The sequence below is a fragment of the Polistes dominula genome, unplaced genomic scaffold (genome assembly GCF_049000335.1).
Source record: "Polistes dominula isolate Pdom_NZ unplaced genomic scaffold, Pdom_raw_medaka contig_77, whole genome shotgun sequence".
Lineage (NCBI taxonomy): Eukaryota > Metazoa > Arthropoda > Insecta > Hymenoptera > Vespidae > Polistes > Polistes dominula.
This window is the reverse complement of record NW_028301152.1, coordinates 8,826,692-8,852,569: the sequence shown is the minus strand read 5'-3', so window position 1 is coordinate 8,852,569 and position 25,878 is coordinate 8,826,692. Positions and strand designations below refer to the sequence as shown.

General features: G+C 30.1%; 3 protein-coding genes across 7 annotated transcripts; 1 reads left to right on the top strand and 2 right to left on the bottom strand.

Moving 5' to 3' along the window:
• Window positions 1–325: 325 nt before the first annotated feature.
• LOC107065921 (aaRS-interacting multifunctional protein 2) lies at window positions 326–2,485 on the bottom strand. Of its 2 annotated transcripts, none has more exons than XM_015320040.2 (4): window positions 2,148–2,485; window positions 1,180–1,326; window positions 834–1,080; window positions 326–743 (listed from the first exon to the last, which is right to left on the bottom strand). In XM_015320040.2, exons 1-4 carry the CDS (start codon window positions 2,325–2,327, stop codon window positions 376–378), a joined length of 942 nt encoding a protein of 313 aa, XP_015175526.1. In that variant the 5' UTR covers window positions 2,328–2,485; the 3' UTR covers window positions 326–375. The 2 variants fall into 2 exon arrangements, with proteins under 2 accessions (XP_015175526.1, XP_015175525.1); XM_015320039.2 differs by having other exon boundaries at window positions 2,130–2,484.
• Window positions 1,333–19,534, top strand: E(bx) (nucleosome-remodeling factor subunit NURF301 E(bx)). Of its 4 annotated transcripts, none has more exons than XM_015320035.2 (28): window positions 1,333–2,064; window positions 4,115–5,166; window positions 5,581–5,863; window positions 5,943–6,151; window positions 6,284–6,649; window positions 6,754–7,944; window positions 8,058–8,248; window positions 8,350–8,952; window positions 9,036–9,205; window positions 9,297–9,624; window positions 9,759–10,068; window positions 10,143–10,278; window positions 10,600–10,871; window positions 10,950–11,090; window positions 11,178–11,291; window positions 11,379–11,587; window positions 11,678–11,926; window positions 12,042–12,249; window positions 12,327–12,635; window positions 12,732–12,920; window positions 12,994–13,218; window positions 13,706–13,961; window positions 14,109–14,310; window positions 14,396–14,658; window positions 14,782–14,949; window positions 16,295–16,490; window positions 16,609–16,693; window positions 19,185–19,534. In XM_015320035.2, the coding sequence occupies exons 2-28, from the start codon at window positions 4,128–4,130 to the stop codon at window positions 19,385–19,387; spliced, it is 8,115 nt and encodes a 2,704-aa protein (XP_015175521.2). In that variant the 5' UTR covers window positions 1,333–2,064; window positions 4,115–4,127; the 3' UTR covers window positions 19,388–19,534. The 4 variants fall into 4 exon arrangements, with proteins under 4 accessions (XP_015175521.2, XP_015175520.2, XP_089034126.1 ...); XM_015320034.2 differs by lacking the exon at window positions 1,333–2,064 and adding an exon at window positions 3,304–3,445; XM_015320037.2 differs by lacking the exon at window positions 1,333–2,064 and having other exon boundaries at window positions 3,498–5,166; window positions 10,633–10,871.
• A 3,780-nt stretch (window positions 19,535–23,314) lies between these two features.
• koko (cyclin Q) lies at window positions 23,315–25,646 on the bottom strand. Its single transcript, XM_015320032.2, has 7 exons — window positions 25,507–25,646; window positions 25,376–25,428; window positions 24,943–25,076; window positions 24,777–24,874; window positions 24,448–24,666; window positions 23,626–23,856; window positions 23,315–23,546 (listed from the first exon to the last, which is right to left on the bottom strand). Exons 2-7 carry the CDS (start codon window positions 25,411–25,413, stop codon window positions 23,451–23,453), a joined length of 816 nt encoding a protein of 271 aa, XP_015175518.1. The 5' UTR covers window positions 25,414–25,428; window positions 25,507–25,646; the 3' UTR covers window positions 23,315–23,450.
• Window positions 25,647–25,878: the final 232 nt, after the last annotated feature.

The window sequence follows — 25,878 nt, the reverse complement described above, 5'->3', positions numbered from 1 at the left end:
TTTCTTATTTCCAAATTCCTAATAATACAATTTTTATACTTTTATAATATTAAACCAATTATATTATTATTAAAATAAGATTAATTATAAATTATTAAAATAGAAAACAAAAAACTTTAACCACTGCCAATAAACTATGTAGTTTTTTTTACAATTTTGTCTCGACTTTATAATTAATCTATTTAGAAGGTCTTTTATATTTTATTAAAAGATTAAAGAAAAGTTCTGATATAAATATTTACTTCTATTTTTATCACATAATTTAAATATATAAATTATAAAGATTATATATCTATAATATATCAATATAGTATACAAAAGAGTATTGAAGAACACGAATGATATATTATATTATATATTGTACAGATGATGAATTTACTTAAATGTTTTATCACAAGCATTAATCCACTTTTTAAGACTCGATGGTATATTTTGTACAGAAATTTGTTTAATTACAGACCATACAGCAATATCAATAATGTTTGGTTCGTTTACGCCAAACCATTCATTTGTTCCTAATGTTTTGGTAAAATGTTGAAATATTATTTGCTGTTTCTTTGATGATTTTTCTATTTGTAGACAATAACAATAATCAAGTATAGTATCAAATAAGTTTGCTTGAATAGAACCCATATTATTTTCAAAATCATGTGTAGGGAATAACCTGCATAAGTATCTTAAAAAATTAACTTCGCCGAGTAAAGAATAATTGTATAATCCTGTGACAAATTCTAACTCGTCAACTGTAAAAGAAATATAATAAGAATATGCATATTAATTGAATCCACAGAAATATGCACATTTTGTAATATTATTATTAGTATTTAATTTACCTTCTTTCCATATGAGAGACAAATTGATTATATTTGTTTTAGATGGATTTTTATCACAGATATTTAACTCAGGTATATCTCCAATAACACTTGAATGAACATATGATTGCAATTTGATACTAATATCATTCCAAACTTTTGGAAGTGCTAATATGGAGTATGGTGGCTTCTTTGGATTTGCATTTATAATTAAATTAACGGTAATTGGTTCAGATTTTTCGCATTGATTCGAAAGCACATTACTTTCCTGTTAATATTTTTATAAATTATTAAATAATCTGTCTTAAGTCATTGTTATTTAAAAAATAACATATAAAGTAATAAGAATCAATATATATATAATCACCTTCTCACTGCATTCTTTTGGCATTTTAACATGATCTGTATGTTTTAAGAAACTGCAAAGAGAAGATACTTGTTTCTTAAGCTCCGCTAATTGAGCTAAAATTTTTTCTTGTCTAGCTTCTAATAAAGCATATTCTGGTAACGGATTCTGCAAATAAATATGACATTTAAAACATGTGCATATCAAATTCTATTATTTAATTATAACTATGATGCTGTCATCGAGAGTTTTACTGTATATTAAGAATCATAAAATAATATTAACCTAGATTTTTAAACAATGTATATAGTGCTGATTTAGACTTAAATAAAAATACTTAGAAAGTAAACATACTGTTATACCAATTATACTTGTCTACATTTTATCTTTATAACAAGACATATTTTGTATTCAACTATACTTCAACAAGATTTTTAAGCTTTGTACCTATAATAATTTTACCTATACAATTATAATGATTGTTTTTAACGAAAAAGCCTTTCAATTTTTTAAATCTATCACTTCAGTGTCATTCTATATTAATATTTTTCTATGTTGATATTTATATAGTTTCATTTCTTAGTTCTTATGTATCTTTGGTTATACAACTGTACTTTTGTAGCTTTTAGTACAGTTCTAATTTAGTAAGCTTGCCATTCTTCTATTACAATTGTCACTATATTGCACTATTATCAGAAGCTGAGTTATTTTTTACGGTAGACACTCGCATAAGAGTCCTGTTTTACGAAAAATTGGAGGGGCAAATATCGATCAAGCTTCGAGAACCATATTCTCGGTCGATCGTGATCAGTACTTGTGGAAATTTTGGGAGGAGTCATGCACGATAGGTTGAAGAAAGAAGAAACATTAATTTGTGCCATGGCCGGTCGCCGTGTGAGTAAAAGGGTAAATTCAGTTTGTTATTTAATGTCACTTTACGTCGATAATGGATACTAGAAAAAGATGGAAACCTTCAAAAACTCGATAACCTGCTCTGTAACATCAGCAACGATCTTGATCCCTGTTCCCGTATGGTTGCCTTTTCCGCATTCTCCGTGAATATTTTTCATCTCGTATATTCTGTCCGTAGTATGTGTCATTTTGGGCAAAGAAATGACCGGTTTCATTGAATACATCGTTGTTTCGCCGCTTCTTTCAGTCAGTCTCATGTTGAATATAGAAAAATCACGTTACACGTGTTCGTCGATTCGTTCGCACTTTATACTCGTTTCGTATTTATCGAACTTGTTAGGCAGCCATTTTTATTGACTGTTTCTGTCTGCTTCTATTTCTCTTTACCATCTTTCTTCCCCTCTCCACTCCTTACACTCCTCATGTCAAATTTTACTACATCCGTTATACAGACATTTTCAAGCATAGATGGCGTTGTTGTAACTTCATTAAAAATCTTTTACCTTTTTTTATTTATACTTCTTTGAAAAGAAAACTAAAAGAAAAGACAGATGAAAATTCTTAAAATTTAAATGTTGTATAATATTTTATACTAATGATTTATTATAGAAACTAGTTCTTAATTAAAAGTTCATAAGAGTTGAAGATTTTATTTTTACATAATTATTCAAAGTTCTTTCATATCGAAAGTTATTAAGTTGTTGACCAAACTTCAATATAAATTGATTGTTATTAATTTTATTAATATTTTCGTATTAAAATCGTATCTTCACTGAATGTAAAGTAAGAAATATCTATTATCATATATTCAATGTTTTACTTTGTATTTTCCGTCATACTATGCTTGACTACTAGAATCAAATGTGTAGATATTATAGCAATTTATTTTATTAGTATTGTAAATACGGCAAATAATGTTTGTTTAATAGTTGATTTTTTTTTTAAATTAAAGCTAATTAGAATAAAATATATTCAAACTTGGTGAGATTTCTTGCCATTGAATTTTCTTTTATACAGATGGCGTGGTTGTTAATACTTGTTTTAATATGTGTAAAAGAAAAATGATTGAATAATCTATTGAACTAATGTATCATCATGAATTTTACGTATTAGAAAAAATATAATTTATATTGTTTAATTAGACATTATATTTAAATGTATATTTTTTAAAGCGGTCATTGATTTGGTCAAAGTGGTGTCCTCTGTCGAAGCTTCTATCAAACTAAGGTTAGATTTGCAGATCTTTCACGGGTCCGGTTGTTTCTTGTGTATGAATCAGTCATTCTTTTATCAAAAGTGTTGAAAGAAAATTAATTAATAGTGACTGATATATAATTTTGACGAATGTGTAATCACAATCTCATATTGAATAAAGGTGAGGACAACGGTTTGTCGGAAGTGCGGTTAGAATCGCGTTTTTTTTTTAAACGCGCATGACGCCACCTATGGTTGATTCAATACAATCCTTTGTAGTTACAGAGCAAGAGATTGGATCTTGCGTACGTTTTACGTTAATACGGAAAAATAAGAAAATCTTATGTTTAGTTGAGTTTTAACTGATCGGTCTTTCTTAGAATTTCGTGTACTATATTAGGAACCTTCGTAAAAAGAAAAACGTCGAGTTTCTCTTAAGATTTTAGCTATATTAGCAACAAATGCGTTTCGGGAACTAACATGGCGGCGATTTAACGAACCAATTGGAGAAGCGCTCTCTTAGAAAAGGCGGTGTTGTAAATTCCCCTTACATTCCGCGTCAGCGAGTTATTCCGTACTTCGTTTTGTCGTTATTGCTGGTAAATCTTTTTTATCAAAAGGAAGAAGTGGTAGTTGTTGATCAGTGGTATCGAGGGGTAGATTTACGAGATCCCAACGGGACGTTAATAATGAAAAAATTGTGTTTGGTCACGTGACCATAGTCGAAAAATGGCGCAAAGATCAGAGTACAAACATGGGATCCATTTCGTTACTGCGGTGTTATTTGTATTTGTTTACAAGCGCGCCTTTTCACAAAACACGTGTTAAGTAAGTGCCATTTTTTTGACAGTTAGTGAAAGACAATGACGGGGAGAGGTACCAAGAGACGGGGCCGGCCACCAAAGTCGGTGGTCATGGAAAGGCCCAAAAAGTTTCAATATCACCTTATGAAGAAGCCAAAGTATTTGCAAAACAGGGATTCAGAATCGCAAAATTCACAACCGGCTACACCAACAGTATCAAGACCTTCTTCACCAATTGAATGTGAAGAAACCAGACGTAGCACACGAAATCGAAAAACTCGTATCACAAAGGATAGACAATCACGTAAAGGTGGTCATTCTAGTTCAGGTGCATATCAACGCCGAGGTTACAATCCAAATGTGGATTACAATGACTCTGAATATCACTATGGATCTGATTTTGGTGATGAATCCAGTGAGAAGAGTGAAGTTGAAGAAGATCCTCTTCAAAGCGACTTAGAATCTTCTGAGAGTATAGAAGAACCTGATCCATCAAGCGATAGTGATTTTTCTCTCTCTAGTTATAGTACGACAAGTGGTACACCACGCAAAACTCTTTCGAGTCAACAACGACAACCAAGTCCAGAACCATTATGGCTACAGAACAGAGACCTTCCTCCTCTTACTCCACCAAAATCTTCAGATGACCTATTGGTTCCTAAGGGACTTGTAATGCCATCTCTTTCCATTTATGAGGTTTTAAGACATTTCCGTTCATTAGTGCGTCTTTCTTCGTTCAGATTTGAAGACTTTTGCGCAGCCCTAATGTGTCAAGATCAAACTAATTTATTAGCTGAGATTCATATTATGCTAATCAAAGCCCTACTACGAGAAGAAGATTCACAACAAACTCATTTTGGTCCATTAGATCAAAAAGATTCTGTCAATGTGAGCTTATATTTTGTTGACTCAATGACTTGGCCAGAAGTTTTACGATCATATGTTGAAAGCGATAAAAGCTTTGATCAAAATGTCCTGCAAATTTTAACTAATTCTGAATATCCTTTTACATCCATTGAAAATAGAATCAAAGTATTGCAATTCTTAACAGATCAATTCCTTATAACGAATCCAGTTAGAGAAGATTTATTGCATGAAGGTATGATAAGCACAATATATTATAAATATTATAATAATCTTACATTTTATCATATATATATATATAATAAGAATTGAATTTAACATACAATTATATTGTTTTATTCAGCAGGATAGCACTTATTGTGACCATGCTGATAATTCAAAATAATTTTTAATTAATATTTTATAATTATTGTTTTTTTCTTTTCTTTACATCTAGTAATGAACATTAAAAATGTATAAATTGATAAATAATTTTCAATATTTATGTCTTACAGTTTGATATAACAATAGGCTTAAAGAATTTGAATTTTGTATAAATAGTTGATATTTTTATATTCCATTCTTAAGATATATAATTTTGTTGTGTAATCCATCCAAAATATCAATTTCGCATAATAGAAGTAAAAAAAAATAATTTAATTTCTTGTAGGAAATATGCATTATGATGACCATTGTAGAGTATGTCACCGTCTTGGAGACTTATTATGCTGTGAAACTTGTCCAGCTGTTTTTCATTTAGAATGTGTTGAACCTCCGTTAGTTGACGTTCCCACAGATGATTGGCAATGTAGTACCTGTAAAACTCACAAAGTTACAGGAGTTGCTGATTGCATTCCTGATGTTGAAAAAAATGGGTCCTTATGTAGACAAGAACATTTGGGTTTTGATAGGCATGGGAGAAAATATTGGTTTCTAACAAGACGAGTTTTTGTGTAAGAAATTTTTCTTTTTCATAGAATTCTAACTATATTATTATTATTTACATTATATTAATGTATTTTAATGTTATAGAGAAAGTGAAAATGGAGAAGTTTGGTATTATAGTACACCATTACAATTAGAAGAATTAATGCACTGTTTAGATCCTGTTGAAATGGAAGTTGCATTGTACCGTGAATTATCAGATTATAAAGATGAAATTGTACGTCAGATGGAACTTACAGAATCAATTACTAATCAATTCAAGGGTACCAAAAAATCATACTTGGAAGTAGAAAATAGTGAGTATTATATATTAAGCCTTTTATGTGAAACTATAATCATTTGTATAATAATTAATAATGCAATTGACATGTATAACATATTTTGAGAAACATAAAAACAATATATTCATTATAATAACAATAATATAGGTCTTATACTAAAACTGCAAAAAGAGCGCCAAGAGAAACAGGAAAAAGAAGAAGAAGAAAAGAAAGAAAAGCAAAGGCAAGAAGCTGAAGAAATGGTACGCAGGATACATGAAGGGTCTGATGAAGAACGTTTAGCAACAACAACAGAACAAGATAAAGGGAAATTAGAAGAGCGAGAGTCTACACAAGTACCAGAAGTGGTAGCTGAAAACATTGAAGTCGATGGATCTACTGCTAATGTACCTACTACCTTAAATACTAATGTGACAAACAACACTGTGAAACCTAATACTGTATCATCATCTGAAGAAATGGAAGAAGAAACAGCAGAAGGAGAAGAAAGTGTTCCAAAAATAAGTAAAGATGGTATGTTATCTAATAAATTAATCTTTTCTTTTTCTTTTTTTTTATAAAAATGGTTATATACAAACTAATATAGTCATGTATATAATGGAATTTATTTTCTCTAGGTAAAAAGCATACTATAGTTACAAGATCAAAAACAGGTTCTTTACAACCTCGTACTTTTAATATGGATGATTTAAAACGACGAAGTACAGTTTCAATGTCTAAAGAAGAGCTTGAAAAGTTAGATAAAAGTTTGAAAGAAGAAGGAGATAATACTAGATTGACTAGACAAAAAGCACATCAGATTGCTTCCGGTACACATCTCTTTAAATTGGGAATGGACAACAATTTTAAATCATATGTTAATCAGTATAGCACTAATCCTGTTGCTTTGAATAAAATTCAACGAAATGAAGAACGCGATAAAAAACGTCACCTATCACATAAATTTTCTCTTACTCAAGCTTCAGAATTTAAATGGGTTGGAAGTTTGACAGGAACTCGTGCTCTTTTAGTTAATACCCTTCGACAAACTATTCTTCAACTTGAAAGCAGTATACAAGCTCCGTTTATGCATACCAATTGGCCACTTTTGCGTAAACCATGGACTATTGCAATAGGTTCTTGCGTATTTGCAAGAGACTTTGCACGAGCACTTATTGTATTACAAGCATGTATAAAAGCAGTTGTATTTGCTAATGTTTGGCATGACCAACTTGGACATGTAAAATTGCAAAGGGTAACAGCACTTGAACGAGAAGAAAAAAAACGGTTAGATAAAAAGGAAAAGAAAGAGAGAGAAGACGAAGAAGAACGAAATAGATCATTTAATTTTGTTAAATATACATTAGGCTTAAAACATCAAGTATGGAAACAAAAAGGAGAGGAATATAGAGTTCATGGACAAGGAGGTTGGTTGTGGGTGTCAGCAGGTCGACGATATAGATTTAGCGACATGAGAAAGTTAGGTTTAAGAGCAGGGCCGCATAAAATTATGGTGCAAATTAAAGATCAACAAGGATTAAAAATATTAGCCTTGGACCCACAAACTTATGAATTTTTAATTAAAGAATATTGTTCAAATCCGGATGAAAAAATTAATATAGATAAAATGAGTATCAAGAAAGAAATAAATGATGACGAATTATCCACTGATACCGGTACAAAAAAGATTAAGCAAGAATTTAAGGTAGAAAATATTAAAACTGAAGAAAATGCAGAAATTAAACAAGAAGAGGATAAAAATGGACCAGTAGCAGTTTCTAAAACAGAACAACCAGCAGTTAAAAAAGAAACTAAAGTGAATATACCCTGTAAGTATATTATATAAATATCGAATAATGTTTTATTCGTTATCATATATATTTTATTTCCAGTTATTTATATATTACTTAATTATATATATATATATATATTTTGTTTTTAGATTCACCTGGTATGAAAATTGAAAAAGTTTTTACACCAATTAAAGAATTTGAAGAAATTGACATAACAAAGGCATTAACTACACCTGGGAAACTTCATTATCCAAAAATTGGGAAGAAAACTAAAATTGATGATTTTCTTGCACGTAGAACACATTTAAAATTATTAGAAGAGAGAAGATTATTACAATCTGTTAGTATATATTTTACGTTGTTCATTTTTTTTTTACGCAAAACTTGTTAACATCGTATATATGACACAGGTAAATAAATATATATTTTTTTTTTTTACAGGAGAAAACAAAGGAACCTATAGGTCAAACAGGAAGTCATAAAATAGCAGATGGTGATACTGATGTTGAAAATAATGATGAAAGTGATACCGATGGTGGAGATAGTTCTTTACAGTTCATACTGTCTGGTAAACCATCCAATAAATCAATGCCATCAGCTGCAAAAGAAGTGTATAATGCAATAGGAAAACGTCTTCATCAAGTTAAAGGACAGTATACAAACATTTTGAAACTTGAGAAGAATGGAAGTTGTTATTCACGATATTGCAATGCGGCAATTACACCAGGAAGAATAGCAATTACTACGCAAAGTCTAATGTCTACGTGTTATTCTCCGATTTGTCTTCAAAAAGCAAGATTAAAACGCGAGCTTGTAGTGTTATTTCGAAAGGCAAGTGTTTTTAACAATAGTCCAATATCATCAAACAAACTTGATGCTAATGATGAGGCTAAGGAGGCAATCAGAAGAGATTTGGAATCTGCTGTTGCTTCGGCAACTCACTGTAGTGAAGAATTTCAAACAACAAATGTAAATATAAATAAATTATCAAATTTAAAAGACGGATCATCGCCTTGTGCTAAAAGAATAAAATTAGAACATAAAGTATGTATTATTATTGATTTATTATTTAGCAAGATAAGAATCGTTTTAATAGTATGACATATAATGAGAATAATTATTTATAGGGATTGGATAATGATTCTAATTTAAATAAAAAGGAAACTTTAATTACAACCAAAAGTAATATGACAACTACTACTCCACAAACTATTAAAACGGTTGACGGTATTGTACAAAATATGCAGGAGAGCACTTCTCATAATGCAACTACACCTTCATCAGAGACTAAAACTAGGTATTATAGAAGTTTTTTTTTTTTATATATACATCTTACGTGTATCATGAAATCATAAACCTTAAATAATAATCATATGATTTTTTTTTAGTAATGTAAATAATGTAGTGTCCAAAACAACGATTATTAACAGAAGAGGAAGAACAGTACAACGAAGTACAGTAGCTAAAGAACTAAATGCTGATGGAACTGAAAGAATATATACTGCCAGTTCAGCAGAAGGAAAAGTTTATTTAAAAAAAATTGCTATTTCTTCAGCTGAAAGAAAAAAACGACCAACAGTAAAATATCCTTTATGTTCGACATTTTGTACAAAAAATAAACGTCGAAGTATTTTACTTCTTCCAAAACATGACTTACGAAAATTAGCCAGAGTTGGTGGACGAATATCAGTTGCGGGTTTTCATCACATGGCTAAGGTGAGTGGGTGCACGTATATTTGATGATTTCTATATATATAATTTATAGTATTAAATTACATTATTCTTTTATATATGTTAATATTTATATAATACATTCAATATCTTATTTATTTGAAATTTTACTATCCTAGGCAAACCTATCAGTTTGGCCGTATCCTTGCCCCAGACCATTATTTAAGACATGTTGGATATATCGAACAGTTGGTTTAAAATCTTTAGCTGCAGCTGCACTTCAATTAAGAATCTTATGGGCATGTTTACGTTGGGATGATATGGCGGCAAAACCATTATCTATTGATGGAAAACATCAAATTACAACAGATACCGAAATTATGTCATTGGAGATTCTAAAACATCGTCATGTTGGACAATTTTTAGACAGAACACAATATTTGCGTCGGAAAGTCGTTATACCTTTAGAAATGCCAAAACAAATTAGAGGTATTTATAAATAGGTTTTATATTACTTGCCCTATTTTATTGTATTCTAATTTTTTTTCTTTTTCATTAAACAGAAGTAACATCTATAAGAAGTGGACTAAGAAAGAGAAAACGACCAGAATCACCTCAAAACACTGAACCACAAGTAACAGAAGAATGGGTTGATGAAGATAAATTGGAACTATGGGAAATCAAACAATATGGTGATAGGTTAGTAATATATTTTATGATAATTTGCATATTGTAATGAAATTTACTGCTTCTGTGATGTAAAATAATTGCTTTTATTTTTAATTTTATTACTAACTTTTATTTGGTTAAGATATTTATTATATCTTATTTACTATACTACTATACTACTATGTTTTTATGTCTTAGTTTGCTTGCCATAAAATTGCTTGTTTTTGTATAGTTAGATTAAAAGCATGTAATATTATTAAGATAGAAGGAATCGAATGTTATATCGAAAATTACCTTTCCTTGCCTAACACCACTTTTTACTAACACTTCGCTTGGTGTGTATCTCTTCAGGTTAGAGAAGGCTAATGCCCAGATTATTACTAGGAGTCGCTCGGGTGTGCCACAATCTGCTGGTGGTCAAAACAGAAATTCTGGAACCAATTCTGATCAACTTGTTAGTGGTAAAGCTACTCCTGAAGAAATTAAAGAAAAAATGGAACAACAGTTGCGTATGCAAAGAGCTGCTCATCAACAAAAAAGAGCTTTAGAAACTCTTAAAAATCCAGCTAACTCTGCTTCCCCGAACACACAACTTGTTAAAGTTACATCTAACTCTGGCCATGGTAATATTATACTATGATTTGAATATTATGATTTATAATTGATAAATAGAGTTTCAAATATTTGATTTGTTTTTACAGATGGTTCAGTTAAATTAATTTCTAAAGTTGCAATACCAGCAAATCCAAATAGTGGAAGTAAATCGCAATTAACTTCACTTCTAACAACACCAACTCAAAATAAAACCTTTATCGGAACAAGACGTATTTATATGGCAAAAGGTAAGTAAATTATAAAATTTGTATCCTTTATTTTAATGTATAACAATAATGGTATTATTATAATAATTGTCACTATTAAATGTTTAGCTGCCGATGGAACAACAAAGGTTGTTTCTGGGCATACAAGTATTTTACCAAAGACATCTCAAATCCAATCAGGAAATCAACAACAGTCTTTAATTAAAGCTGCAGGTTCAGCAGGTAAAAAATTGATTTTAAATATATTTTATTTTATTAATATGTAGAATTTTATAATTTATTAATATTTTTTTCAAAACATCATTGTAGGAACATCTACAGGCACTGTTCAGCACATACAACAAAGGGTACAAATTTTAAGAGGACCCGATGGTAAATTACAAGTTCGTGGGTTAATGCCTGGTCAACAATTAGTACAGATGCCAGATGGAAAATTGCATGTATTGAATACAGCACAAACTATTACTTCTGCTGTTACACATACTACGGGTACTACTTCAAGTACATCGACTATACAGGTATTTGTTTTTCCTATTTTATAAATTAACAGATCACAAACAACAAATTACCTAAAGTTATTAATTATTTGTAAAAATGTATGATTACAGGCTAAAACTGTAACAGCTAATACAGCTAAAGTTTCTACATCAAGTGCTTCTAATAAAAATAGTCCAGCTAAACTTGCAGTTATTTCGTCACAAGTATCAACATCACAACAATCACAACTGCAGTCGCAACAAGCAGTACAAAAAGGTGGAAAATCCTCTACTGTAGCAATAGCAAATGTTGCTTCTACACAATCTCCAAAGAATACAATAGTTGTTGCCAATACTGGTCAAATTGTACAAGGAGCGCAGGTATATATGTGTTTTATTTTATATTCTTTAATTTCACATGAAATTATTAAAATATCAAATAATGTTTTGTTAAATACATCATTCATTTATTAGTAATGTTTGAATTAATGTATAGGTAATATCTCCGGGTAGTCAAATCCTAAGTGGAAATCAGATAGTAGTCACTAATGCTAATTTGGCTCAACAACTTGCATCCGGAAAATTAACAACACTTGGTGGACATCAAGTTGTAATTCGTAGTACACCAACAGGAAATCAAATTGTACATTTAAATCCATCAAATAGTATTGTAGTAAAAAATGCGGTTTCATCAAATAAACAAGGTAACTTCCTTTTTATCTACATTATTTTTTATCAAGTAAGATTATGAAATGATATTATTTATTATGTATTTTTACAGTTCCAGCATTGCAAGCTACTCAAAGAATAGCATCAACAGTTGCACAAACACCTGAAACAACTAGTGCAAATATTACTCCTAATAAATTGACTACTTCTACTGCTAATCCTACCGCTCCAGCACCTGGAAGCATAGAAGCTTCTTTGTTAGAGAATCAACCAGCAGGTACAGTGATAAAATGTATTACAGCTCAGGTAATGCCGACAACACAAGGGCCAAAAATACTTTTGCAAGGATTGACGGGAGCAGATTTTACGCCACAGCAACTTGCTATGGTACAAGAGCAAGTAAAAAATCAATTACGCAAAGGTATACTTAATATATTTATAAAAATAACAACGCATAAAAACACTTTTAAAATAATATACAGAAATAAATATTTTAATAATCTTTTGCAATATATAGCTCAACAAACTGAAGGAAAGCAAGTCGTCTTAGGTTCTACAAAAATTTATTTAGCAGTTCAACCTGCACCAGGAAGTCAACATGCACAGACGACATCTGAAACACCATCTACGACAGCAAGTACACCTACTGTTCCTACATCAAAACAACAAGTACAACATCCAACTGATTCCCCACCACCTGCAACAGGTACATTTCTTCTTTTTACATATGTCACAAAGATATGTATGTTACAGTAGTTACAGTCAAATTTATGTTTTAGAACCTCAAACTGATATAGAATCTATACCAGAACTTCAACAAGCTTCAGTACCAAATACTCCTGAAAAACCAAAAGTGGTTGTTCAACAGGTTGATCGTGCCAATAATATTGTTACAGAAGAACCTCAGAATATAAATGATAATAATGGAGAGGAATCATCAGAATCTGTGCAAAATGTAGCTAGAGATGAAAAATTTGTTCCTACGCCAGAATTTGTATACCAAAGTATGTACCATGTATTTAATAGTAAATAAGAACATTACTATGTAGTATTTATCCAATCATATTGATACAATTTAACTTTGACACATTGTTGACCAGTAATATTATACAGAAGTTATCTCATATCACAGACTTTACTTTTACTTACTTTACTTTTATTTATTACTTTTTAATTAAGTATGAAAATAAAACAATTTAAATAAACTTCAATATATTTTATTTATACATCATGAACAAAAATAAAATTTTAGACATATTTTTTATGCAATTTTCTGAATTTGTTAAAATCTATAATTTTTAATAATAAATTTGTATAATATCCTATAATATCCTGAGATGTAAAAATTGAAATGATTAATGCAAGTGTCAACTAATATTAATTAATGATTGGTAAGCAACATTTAAGTATAAAAACAAAAGTTGATTTGTGACTAGTCAACAATGTTCAAGCATAAAAACAAGTATCTATTAATCTTTTATTTTATTTTAGCAATCAAATCTGCATTGAAAGCACAAGATCATTCACCAGAAATAGAAGAGAAGTTAATTCGGCTAAACAAACATCAAGAGAATATAATCAAAGGGTCAGCGAGTTCAGCAGCTAACAATCAAACTCCACGTTCTGCATCTCGCAAAAGACCTGTATCCTCCAACATTCCATCAGTAACAACTGAAATCGACACCGATTGGGTGGAAACTCCTAAAAAAAAGTCAGCAATAAAACAAGAGAATCGTGAAATCCCGAAGTAAGCAGAAGAATTAATATAACTATTAACATTTTTTTATGATATTGTACAATATTGATTTTTTATAAAATTGTACAATATTACAAATAATCACAATAATATCCCATATTGTTATTTATCATCTATTCATTTTGTGTACATTGATAGAATACAGAAGTCGTCTGAACAAATAGACAATGAAGCTTCACCAAAAAATCGATTTGTAAAATTAAAAGACTGTCAAGAACAAAGAAAGAAACAAGCACAATCACGAATGCAAGTTTTATTATTTCGACATAAAGAACTTTTGAAAAAAGATCTAATTAAAAAGAGATCATTACTTGAAAAAGAATTAAAAATAGATATTCAGGTACTTTCTAATTTTATCAATTAATAGTAAAAAAATATATGTATTTTATATTTTCATTATCATTATATACAAATTACAATTTTAGAAGGACCTATCAGTAAAATTAGCAACAAGAACTAAAGCAGAAAGACATAAACAAGATGAAATAAAAGTAGGAAGTGCAAAACGTAAAGCTAATGCTCAAATAGCACAACAGGTTAGCCCACCAAATCGAGGTGGAAGACCAAAAAAACATAAGGCACAAGCAAACAGCAATGTATTACCTAGTGCTTCATCTGCTACAACTCCAAGTCGAATTAAAAAAGAAAAATTATACTGTCTTTGTAGGACACCGTATGATGAAACAAAGTAAGCACACTAAATACTGTGTGTACGTGCTATATGTAATTACTTCGGTGCATATTCACATTTATTTGCTATTCATTAATAATATAATTATACTAAATTTTAATTAATTTATTTTTAAATAAGGTTCTATGTGGGATGCGACTTGTGTAATAATTGGTTCCATGGAGACTGTGTTGGTATTACTGAAGAAATGAGTAAATCCCTTTCTGAATTTGTTTGTACAGAATGTAGACATGCACGAGATACACAAGAATTATACTGCTTATGCAAGCAGCCTTATGATGAATCTCAGTAAGTAATAATCTTCTTAATATTATTGAAAATTAACAATAAATTAAAAAAGTTTTAAATTACTGTTATTATTATTATTATTATTATTATTATTATTATTATTATTATTATTATTATTATTATTGTTATTATTATTATTATTATTATTAGTTGACATTTGGAATTCGAAAGTTCATTGCCGCAAATACCAAATCCCGCCATTGTTCCCGTCCCTGAGCGCGATCTTTCCATTTGCGGTCTTCGTATCTTATTTCTTTCAGGTCCCGAAATAATATTATCCTCCCATCTACGACTCGGTCTACCTAGTGGTCTTTTTCTGTTTGGTATACCGACCAATATTTTGTGCGCCGTTCGATCCTCCCCATGCGTGCCCCATGACCAGCTCATCTTAATCGGCGTGATTTTACGACGTTAATAATGTCCGGTTTGTTGTACAATCGATGTACTTCAACGTTATGGAGTTTTCTCCATTCGCCCGTTTTCTTATCGCGTTTTGCACCGAAGATTTTACGAAGAATTTTGTTTTCGGAAACCCTAAATTTCTTTTCGTCCCGTAAAGTAAGCAACCACGTTTCGCTACCATAAAGGACTACCGGCATGATGATTGTCCTGTATATCCTGATTTTTAATCGCCTAGACAGCAACCGCGAGCTAAGAAATTTGTTAACCGAATACTGTTACTATTCTTATTAATTTCTTATAAAATATTCGTATACAAACAAGGTGATTCTTGGAACGGAGGCGAAACTTTTTGTTAAATAACAATAGAAAAAAAAATCATATAGGAAAAAGTTATATTGCACAACAGTTTACGAGTTATTTTTGCAGTACAGTTTACGCACAAATAGTTTACGAGATATTTGGAGTTTTATATCAGTAATGTATTTTATTACAATAAATGTTCGAATGTTTCTCCATTTCATTCTAAACAATTAGATGCGCACATTTTATTGCTCTTTTTTACATTTTTCATTACATTTTTTAATTGATTTGAATTGATATTGGAACAATACATTGTTATATGCTCTTTATATAACTTCAAATATCTCGTAAACTATTGATATTTTGATGACCTTCACTTAATACTTTTTAACGCAGAATAAAAAAAGGAATCGAATAGTGTAAAAAGAAATATAAAGTTCCATTAAAAAAAAAAAAGTGCAACTGCATCTAGCGGGTGCATCGAAGTATTTTCAAAAAAAGGAAGGTCATAGAAAGTTGACATTTATTGTGCCATATAACTTTTTCCTTTATGATTTTTTTCTATTGTTAGTTAAAAAAAAGTTATTACCCGCCTGCGTTCAAAGAATCACCCTGTAAAAAAATCAATTCTTATTTTGACCAGGTTTTACATTTGCTGCGATAAATGTCAAGACTGGTTCCATGGAAGATGCGTTGGTATTCTTCAATCAGAAGCAGACAATATTGATGAATATGTATGTCCTAATTGTCAACGTAATTCTTCTGTGAATTTTGCAAATATGAAAAATCTAAATGCTAAAGATTTGGATTTGCTGAAAAAACTAATTAAACAGATACAGGTAAATACATCTTATCAATTTAAATCTTATACTGCTCTTACATTTTTTTCTATATATTTCTATTTTTAAATGGGTATTTTTCTTTTTAACAAAAACTTATTTTTGAATTTATAATTAGGCACATAAAAGTGCATGGCCTTTTATGGAACCAGTAGATCCAAATGAAGCTCCAGATTATTATAAAGTCATAAAGGAACCCATGGGTATGTATTTATATTTATCAAAAATAAGTATTTATCAACAAACTTGGATTTCCCCGGGCGGAAGTACGCGTAACCAAATAGATCACGTTCTGGCAGATAAACGATGACACACGAACTTACTAGATGTTAGGTCGTACAGGGGGGCGGATTGTGATTCGGATCATTTTTTGGTTATTGCTAGGATGAGGGAACGGCTTTCCGTAAATAAGACCAATGGACAGCGGATAGGAAATAAACGGATAAACGTAGAAAAGACTATCGAGAGAGAAAACGGAATAAAGTACGCGGCCGAAGTAACGAAAAGACTCGCGTCGGCAAAGAAAATTGACGAAGCAGACAAGAGTACGGATAAAAAATGGGAAAACATACGCGACGCGATGGTCAAATCGGCGGAAGCTATCGTTGGTTTTTGCAAAAGGCACAAAAACAAGCCATGGTTCGATGAAGAATGCGAGTCAGCCGTTAAAGTCCGAAACGAAGCGCGTATCTCGTAGCTGACCCAAAACATGGATCTAACCCGGGACCTATTTTACAATATTAGGCAAGCGACGCACAATTTAATTAAGAACAAGAAGCGACAATTTTTAAAACAAAAAGTTGAGGAAATTGATGAAAATTGTCAAAGCAGTAACTTCCGTGTTATGTACGCGGGGATAAATAGACTCAGAAAGGGATTCCAAGCTAGGACGGATCTAGTGAAAGATGCGAACAACAATCTAGTTTCGGATACAACGAGAATATTGAACACGTGGAAAAATTATTTTGATTGATTATTAAATGTAGAATCTGAGAACGACCGGGAAACTGAGAATTTCGAGTTCCATACGGCGGAACCTATGGTTAGTGAACCAACGATGTTAGAGGTAAAAAAGCGCGATTAAAAAACTAAAAAATCATAAATCACCGGGGTAACGACTCGCGATTCCTGCGGAGCTAATAAAATGGGGGGGGGGAATAGATTGATCGAAGAAATTTTTGAATTAATCAAATTAATATGGAGCAAGGAAACATTGCCGGAACAATGGAAAGAGTCGATTATAATCCCAATCTTTAAAAAGGGAGACAAAATGGATCGTAATAATTACCGGGGTATTTCACTTTTACCGACGTGTTACAAAATATTATCAAACATCTTACTAGCTAGGATAGTACCGTATGCGGACGAGATAATAGGAGATCACCAGTGCGGTTTTAGGTGAAATAGATCGATTACAGACCAAATTTTTGCTATTCGGCAGATCTTAGAGAAAAAATGGGAATTTAATCAGCCGGCACATCAACTTTATATAGATTTTCAAAAATCGTACGACTCCGTAAAACGAGAAAAAATGCTCGAAATCCAAATACGACAGGGGATACCAAGAAAATTGGTCAACCTTGTTCAACTTTGCCTAAAGGAAACTAGGGGTAAAGTGAGAATAGGTAACCAAATGTCGGAAGATTTTAATATCCATAGCGAGTTAAAACAGGGGGACGCACTGTCACCCCTTTTGTTCAATTTAGTACTGGAATTTGCTGTCAAAGAACTGCAGAAAAGTAAAGATGGTCTACAATTGAACGGGACAACACAATTGTTGACATACGCGGACGATATTGCTTTGTTAGGGAACAATGAAGAGTCATTAATTAAAAACGCAAAAATATTAATAGATAATACTAAAGATCTGGGACTGCAAATAAGCGCGGAAAAAACCAAATATATGGTAACCGATAGAGTTCAGAATAGGTCTAGTACTGGAAATTTGGTCGTCCGAGATAAAACTTTTTAATGGGTCAGCAACTTTAGGTATTTAAGATCGATCATAAACCAGACGAACGAAATTAACGAAGAACTTAAGAAAAGAAACAATCTGGGCAATTCATGTTTTTATTCGGTTAATAAATTACTCAGCTCGCGGTTGCTGTCTAGGCGAGTAAAAATCAGGATATACAGGACAATCATTATGCCGGTAGTCCTTTATGGTAGCGAAACGTGGTTGCTTACTTTACGGGACGAAAAGAAATTTAGGGTTTCCGAAAACAAAATTCTTCGTAAAATCTTCGGTGCAAAACGCGATAAGAAAACGGGCGAATGGAGAAAACTCCATAACGTTGAAGTACATCGATTGTACAACAAACCGGACATTATTAACGTCGTAAAATCACGCCGATTAAGATGAGCTGGTCATGGGGCACGCATGGGGAGGATCGAACGGCGCACAAAATATTGGTCGGTATACCAAACGGGAAAAGACCACTAGGTAGACCGAGTCGTAGATGGGAGGATAATATTATTTCGGGACTTGAAAGAAATAAGATACGAAGACCGCAAATGGAAAGATCGCGCTCAGGGACGGGAACAATGGCGGGATTTGGTATTTGCGGCAATGAACTTTCGAATTCCAAATGCCAACTAATAATAATAATAATAATAGTAATAGTAATAAGTATTTATCAAATATATATATATATATAAATATATATATCATTTATACGTATTCGTTGTTTTCAGATTTACAAACAATAGAGTTAAGAATAAATGATAGATCCTACAAGAAGCTAAGTGAATTTATTGGAGATATGACCAAAATATTTGACAATTGTCGATATTACAATCCAAAAGAGTCCCCGTTTTTCAAGTGTGCAGAGTCATTAGAATCATATTTTGTACTAAAGATTAAAAGTTTGAGAGAAAAGTTCTCAGAAGGAAAATAAACAATCAAAACTGTAACTATAAACGAATAGAAGTGCAAAATTGGCAGTTTAATAGTGCAGTGTAATAATAATGATCTGTACCGGTACATGTAGAGATCAAAACTCAAAGTAGAGATAAGTATATAAAAGTAGGATATATTTATTAGACTTGTGTGATTTCTTTTTTCCTTTCTTTTAAACTTATTCTGTGCAATGGGTTTTGGACTAGAATTTATAATTTCCTATTTCTTGTAACTATTCCAAACTGGTTATGAATTACCAGTGATATATATAATGAACTGCCTTGTTCACAGAAGATAAAAATATCTATAATTATGATGTAACATAATTACTGTTAAAATGGTCTAAATAATATATGTGTAATGAATCTATTTCATTAGTATCGATCAATTGAATCGTTACTGAATATTTATAATACCTAAAATATGAAAAAACTAATTCATTCAATATTTAATCATTACAAAAATATCTTATTCTTTATCTATTTGTTTTGAAAGATTCTGTATAATAAAATTAGAATGTAAATGTTTATTAAAGAATATTAAGATTGAAATAAGTTGATTTATAAAAATGAATTTGAAATGTAGAGCAAACGTTAGGTGATATTTTTGATGATTTACAATATTTTATTACTAAGATTTTCTTTTATAATTATAAGTTATGGTTCAAAATTCATGAAGTACAGGTGATATTATTTATATATATATTCTATATATACATATATATTTATGTATGTATATTATATATATACATATAATTATGTTTGTATATATTTATATGTCATGTATTAAATGCATGTATACTTAATTATGCATGCTACATAATAATTGCATATATAATATAAAATCGGTGCCACTTCACATTTAGGATTATGATCAACAACTTTATAGTAAACTAATATAATATGATTTGTCAAACGAAGAAAATTTAGTCATTAAGGACCATTGAACAGATTTCATTAACATAATAATGGTCTAATCACTACTTCATGATTGATATAGTTCATTCATATAAGCGTTCTGTGTCGTATAGCTGTAAGACTAATTAGAACGCGCATAATAAATTGTACAAATTTGTTTATCGTGCTCACAAGTAATTATTATTACATTGTTTTAATCACATAAATTTTCTATGAAATTGTTTATAAGCTACGAATATAATGTTAGATTATAAGGAATAAGCAGATATCTGCTTTGTATATATGCAAGTAAAAATATCTATTAAAAACAAAAGAGCTTTCGTTTGGTAGCATTCAATACTAGAATCAGTCTAAGAATGAAAAGCTTTGTTTTCAATAAAAATATTGTTTATATTATAGCTATTAAAAATAATTGAAAATTAATAATAATTATCTGCGAAGGAATCATTATATTTGGTTTTGTATTTTGAAAAAGAAATTTGTCAAAGTATAGTAGTTTGCAATAAAAATGTTTCAGGGGCATAACATGAACAAGCAGTATAAATATATACATAAATATACGAATATACTGAATAAATTAAAGTATGATTCTGTAAACAACAAGAATGAAAGTAATTATCGAATATTTAACTGGGGTTTGTGAAGACAAGAATTTCTGTAACTTTATAGTTTTAAATAATTGTTTGGATAACAACAAATTTCTCCATGCACTTTTAATTCTGAGAATAAAATTGAAAAATATACTTCATATGCATATACTTTATAATATATGGACATTTATAATATTTCCTAAAATCAATGAAATTACAAATATCATCTGGTATGCCTTATTGATTCTTAATTGTTTATTTAACGTGGAAGCAAATTACTCAAAACAGGTTGTACATTTTTGCCAGGATAAAACTTGTACAGTATTTTTAATTCAAAATTGCAAGACCTGGCACTGATTTGTTTTTTACCTTCAACTTTTGATTACAGTTACGAAATGTATAGATTAGGTTTCAGTTTTCAGGTTTATACACTTCAGTAGCTATACTAATTCATTTTAATTAATAAACAATACGTATTACATTAATCAAGAATATTTGTATTCTAATATTAATTATAAGTATTCTTCTCACATGTACAGTTTTAAAGTCTTGCGTCATTATATATACATGAATATAAATAAGTACGTGAAGATTATTTACACATAATCAGTTTTTTTTTATTTTTTTTTTAACTGGTACGTTATAATATGAGATATTAAAGCTTTGTAAATTATATGTCTCATTGAAATAATTATAACATTGAATGCACGTGCTACTGAACTAGTGTACAAACCAGGTGAAAACTGAGCAGCTAGTTTATATTGTATGCTGCACTATTTCACTTTCTGCTTATATATCATGTAACAAGGTGTTTATTTCGATTAAAGAGAAAGCAACAAAGTGTGACTAGATAATTACATTCTTCTAAACCTAATATTACATAGTTTATAATAAATATTTGTACTAATTTTAATTATAAACTTTGTTGTTTTTATTACATTAAGATATCAATTAAGAATATGTAAGTCCTCATATATTAGCTTATCTTTTTTAATTTGTAATTGTTTCAAAATAATAAACTGCTGGATGACAGTGATTTGACGAAACATAATAAATATGTTATTACTATTTTACTACATTGATACATAAAATGTTCAGGTGCTTTGAATAGTCATGGATAGTTTAAAGATACATTTCAAATAAATTGGTACTAATAAATTAATGAAGTAGTAGAATAATAGCATATTATAATATACATGCTTTAAAATGCATATTCTTGATATTAAAAAAAATATACTTATAATATGTATTATAATGACGGTGTAATATGATAATGAACACACTACAAAATTTATTTTTCTTAAAATTGCGATATGTACTAATGTACAGTTTCTCATACTAAATTAATCGTGAAAGTCAAAAATAATTGATCTTCTATTTTTGATTTATTAGCCCTATTATTATTATATAATTATTAATAATAGTGGTAAATATTTTATTGGAATATCTTAATATGTTTATCAAAAATGAAGAATTTTGTATATTTTTACAAAATTATTATTCATTTGTTGATTATTCATCGAAAACAAGAGAACATATAATACATAATATAATCATAAGGTATTAATGCATAAATGTCATTAAAATATTATTATGCTTATGTAATCTCCATAGAGTTTTTGTAGTGTTTTTATACAATGTATGAAACATATTTTTATGATAGTATATGCATTTGAATTTTTGCAATAAAACATTATTATCAGAATGTTGTGCAAAAATGGATGATATACAACAAAGTACTATAAGAAATATTATAGTAAGTATTACGCACTGTAGTTTTTCAAAATCTTTTCGGTCCATTTTATACAATGAATAATTTTTTGGGTTGGCATATCATATATCTCTTTTTGAAGAACTTTCAAAAATAAAAACGTAATTCTTACTTCATTCAAAATTATAAAATTGTATATATATTTGTATAATATTTATATTTAAACAAATTAGATTTATTTAATATTTGAGTGATTATTAAAAATCAATTAGAAATTATTTAGCCTACATGGATAGAGAAAAATGTATTCTTTAAAATTTTTATATGCAATTATCTACTACTTGACTTCTTTACAATCGGATATTCATTCTGGCTGCCTTATCATGCATTGGTCATCATGTAAGTATAATCTATAAATAATAACTACGAATCATTGAATTATTTTATGTTATAATATCTTTAATCCAGATTTACTTCAAATTTATATATTTTTATAATACAATTCTGATTTGCTATAAATACTGACAATTTATTTTAAATATCGACCAAATAAATAAAAGTATTTTATTTGACTTTCTGTTTAGGAAGCACATAAATACAGGAAATCCAAATAAGTCTGAATAAGAAAAAAAAGAGAAAATTAGCTATTTCTGTAAAGCTCAGATGAAAAATCTTCTTTCAAATAATGCTTCGTAAAATGAAATGAATGCTACTTTATCATAACTTTATTTTATACAAACGTACTTATTATATTCTTATGATTAATTTTCCAAAAAAATTATTTATCTTTTATTTTTCACATTATGCAATATTATTAAAAATTGAAATCATCTTTCTGAGATATTAATTATCTCTCGTTTCGGGTTCTTCATCATATGCAGCCATGACTTTTTCCATTATTTCCCAAAGTTTATCTCTTGTCAAATCTTTACAGAAAACCTGTAATGTTAAATTATTATTATTTATTATTGTAAAATTAATGTTAGTAACTTAAAAAAGATTTTTATTAATTACTTACATTAAACCAAGGTTGTTGATCACATTCATCCATTAATGGAACAACTACACCATAAATTTGTAGAGCAAGATTAATACATGCTATTGCTATTAAATGTGGTGAATAATCTAGTATAGCAGGAGAATGATGAAAATCTTGTAATAAAGCCATACTGGTTTTGGCTACTGGATATTTTGACCATTCTTCTTCTCCAAACCAAGCTTGCAGAGATCTCAAATAGTGCAACATGTACTGAAAAAAACAAAAATACAATCGTAAAAGTGATATGATTTTTTATTAGTTTTTAAACTCTTATCCTATGATTTAAATTATAATTCTAAGAAATATCAATTCATAAATATCTCCAATAAACAAGGTATCCCAAAAATCGCTTTAACCCTTTCGCTACTACGAGCGACTATAGTCGCTCTCCATGTGATGCCGCTGAGATACTACGAGCGGCTATAGTCGCTCCCGCTAAAGATGTCGCGTAATTGTATATATGATAAGCGCCTGCAGTTGCTATGCACAGAGTATCTCACTCTAGACATGCCGCGTGAGTCTTTCGTTTTGCATCATTTGTTTTTTACGGGCTTCAATAATAAACCAAATGCCTCGATCATCAGTCTTACGACACCGGCTCGAACGTTGCGTGCACCGTGCACTGTTTCGGTGTAGAGCGCCGTACTGCGGGAGTACCGCGGCGGAGATCCGCCCCGTAGCGAAAGGGTTAATGAGAAGAGAAAAACGAAAAAATCGTAAATATAAAGAATTTAGTATATAATAAATGCAACATTTTCTAATTTGATATAGTGACTATAATTAGATAAAAAAAATACTTACTTTGTGCGGATGCACCGGGCTTACTTGAAACTTTAACATACGCATTACGAGAAGTTCAGCTTGGACAATAGCATCTCTCATACTCCAATATTGTTCACCTAATTCCAGTGGTTGTGAACCTCTGTGGAGTGTGCTATATGAAACATTCATTACATCTCTTATTTTTAAATTATCATCTTTTACTTTTCCAGCCAGATGTAAGCAAGTTGCTGCTATTAACTGTAAAAAATACAATTTTATTAGCGAATAGATATATACATTTACTTCATAATATTATTTTACATTTTATTTTTATTTCTTACTACTATGTATCTAATTAAATAGCTTACATAATTATCATATCCTTGAGCAGTAGCTTCTTGCATAAACCTATGATATAAAGTTGCTGCTGTTGCAATTGTTAGAAAATGCACTTCTAATTTCAAGCCTATAAAAAAGACTTTATTTAGAATATTTTCAAAAATATAATATACTAAACATAGTATATAAACTTACCACACTCAAATATGAATCTTGAAACTGCAAAATTGTCATTAGCTTTCGTATAATCAATTGTAATACTTTTCTGCAATGTATTTCTTTTCTCTCGTTGCATCGCTAATACATCTATTACGTCCTTCATTTTTGAACTATACATTTAATAAAATATAAAATTTTATTAAATTGATATTGGATTTTATTTTTATAAGAAAAAATATATCAACGATAAAAGTAAGCACACATTGTTGATAGTATACTAAAATAGATTTTATCCCAGCTTCGCACACGTTTTTAGAAAATAAATTAAATATGAATTCATCTAATGAAAGAAATGAAAATAATGAAAATCAACTTGCAAATGATTTAACATCAATGTATTATTTATAGGTTAAGGTTAATAAAAAATTTGTAAATTATTTTGGTACAAATTTTAAAAGTAAATACATACCTTAGCGTTTCAGTAGTTGTAGGTTCCGTAGGATTCATTGCAATAAAACAACACTTACTCGTGAAATAAAATAATTAAATTAATTATAAATTATATGAAATGTATTTATCTTCGTTAGAAATAAGCCTCACCAGGTCTATATCTTGTTGCGCGCGCAACTTCTCTTGTTGCGCGCGCAGCTTCTCTTGTTGCGTGCGCAGCTATCAATGGTATTTGTTTTCATCAGTGTTAGAAATGTTATGATCGGAGTTCTGTCCAGTGAAGCCAGATCGCGGAAGATTTCTACTCTGTGCTGCCAGATCGTGGGTAAATCGTACCCTCTCCCTGTGCCACTGTGGGATTGCACACAATGAAAGTTACCCATGTCCGTGTGTTCGGGATGTCGAAAGAAGTCGAGTGCAACCGAAGTTGGCGGGCACGCCGGAGTGGCACACCATGAAAGCGACTCATGTCCATGTGTTCGGACACCATATACCTTTTCTTTTTTTTTTTTTTAGTCATCA

Bases quoted from the DNA above. Each gene is read 5' to 3' on its own strand.
- LOC107065921 (XM_015320039.2), bottom strand. From the start codon at position 2,327: ATGAGACTGACTGAAAGAAGCGGCGAAACAACGATGTATTCAATGAAA. The intron at 1,327-2,129 runs GTTTCCATCTTT...ATTTATTTGCAG, and splicing joins AGGTTATCGAGTTTTTGAAG to AATCCGTTACCAGAATATGC. The intron at 1,081-1,179 runs GTGATTATATAT...AAATATTAACAG, and splicing joins CAAAAGAATGCAGTGAGAAG to GAAAGTAATGTGCTTTCGAA.
- koko (XM_015320032.2), bottom strand. From the start codon at position 25,413: ATGAATCCTACGGAACCTACAACTACTGAAACGCTAAG. The intron at 25,077-25,375 runs GTATGTATTTAC...TTAAATGTATAG, and splicing joins ACAACTACTGAAACGCTAAG to TTCAAAAATGAAGGACGTAA. The intron at 23,547-23,625 runs GTAAGTAATTAA...TTAACATTACAG, and splicing joins ATCAACAACCTTGGTTTAAT to GTTTTCTGTAAAGATTTGAC.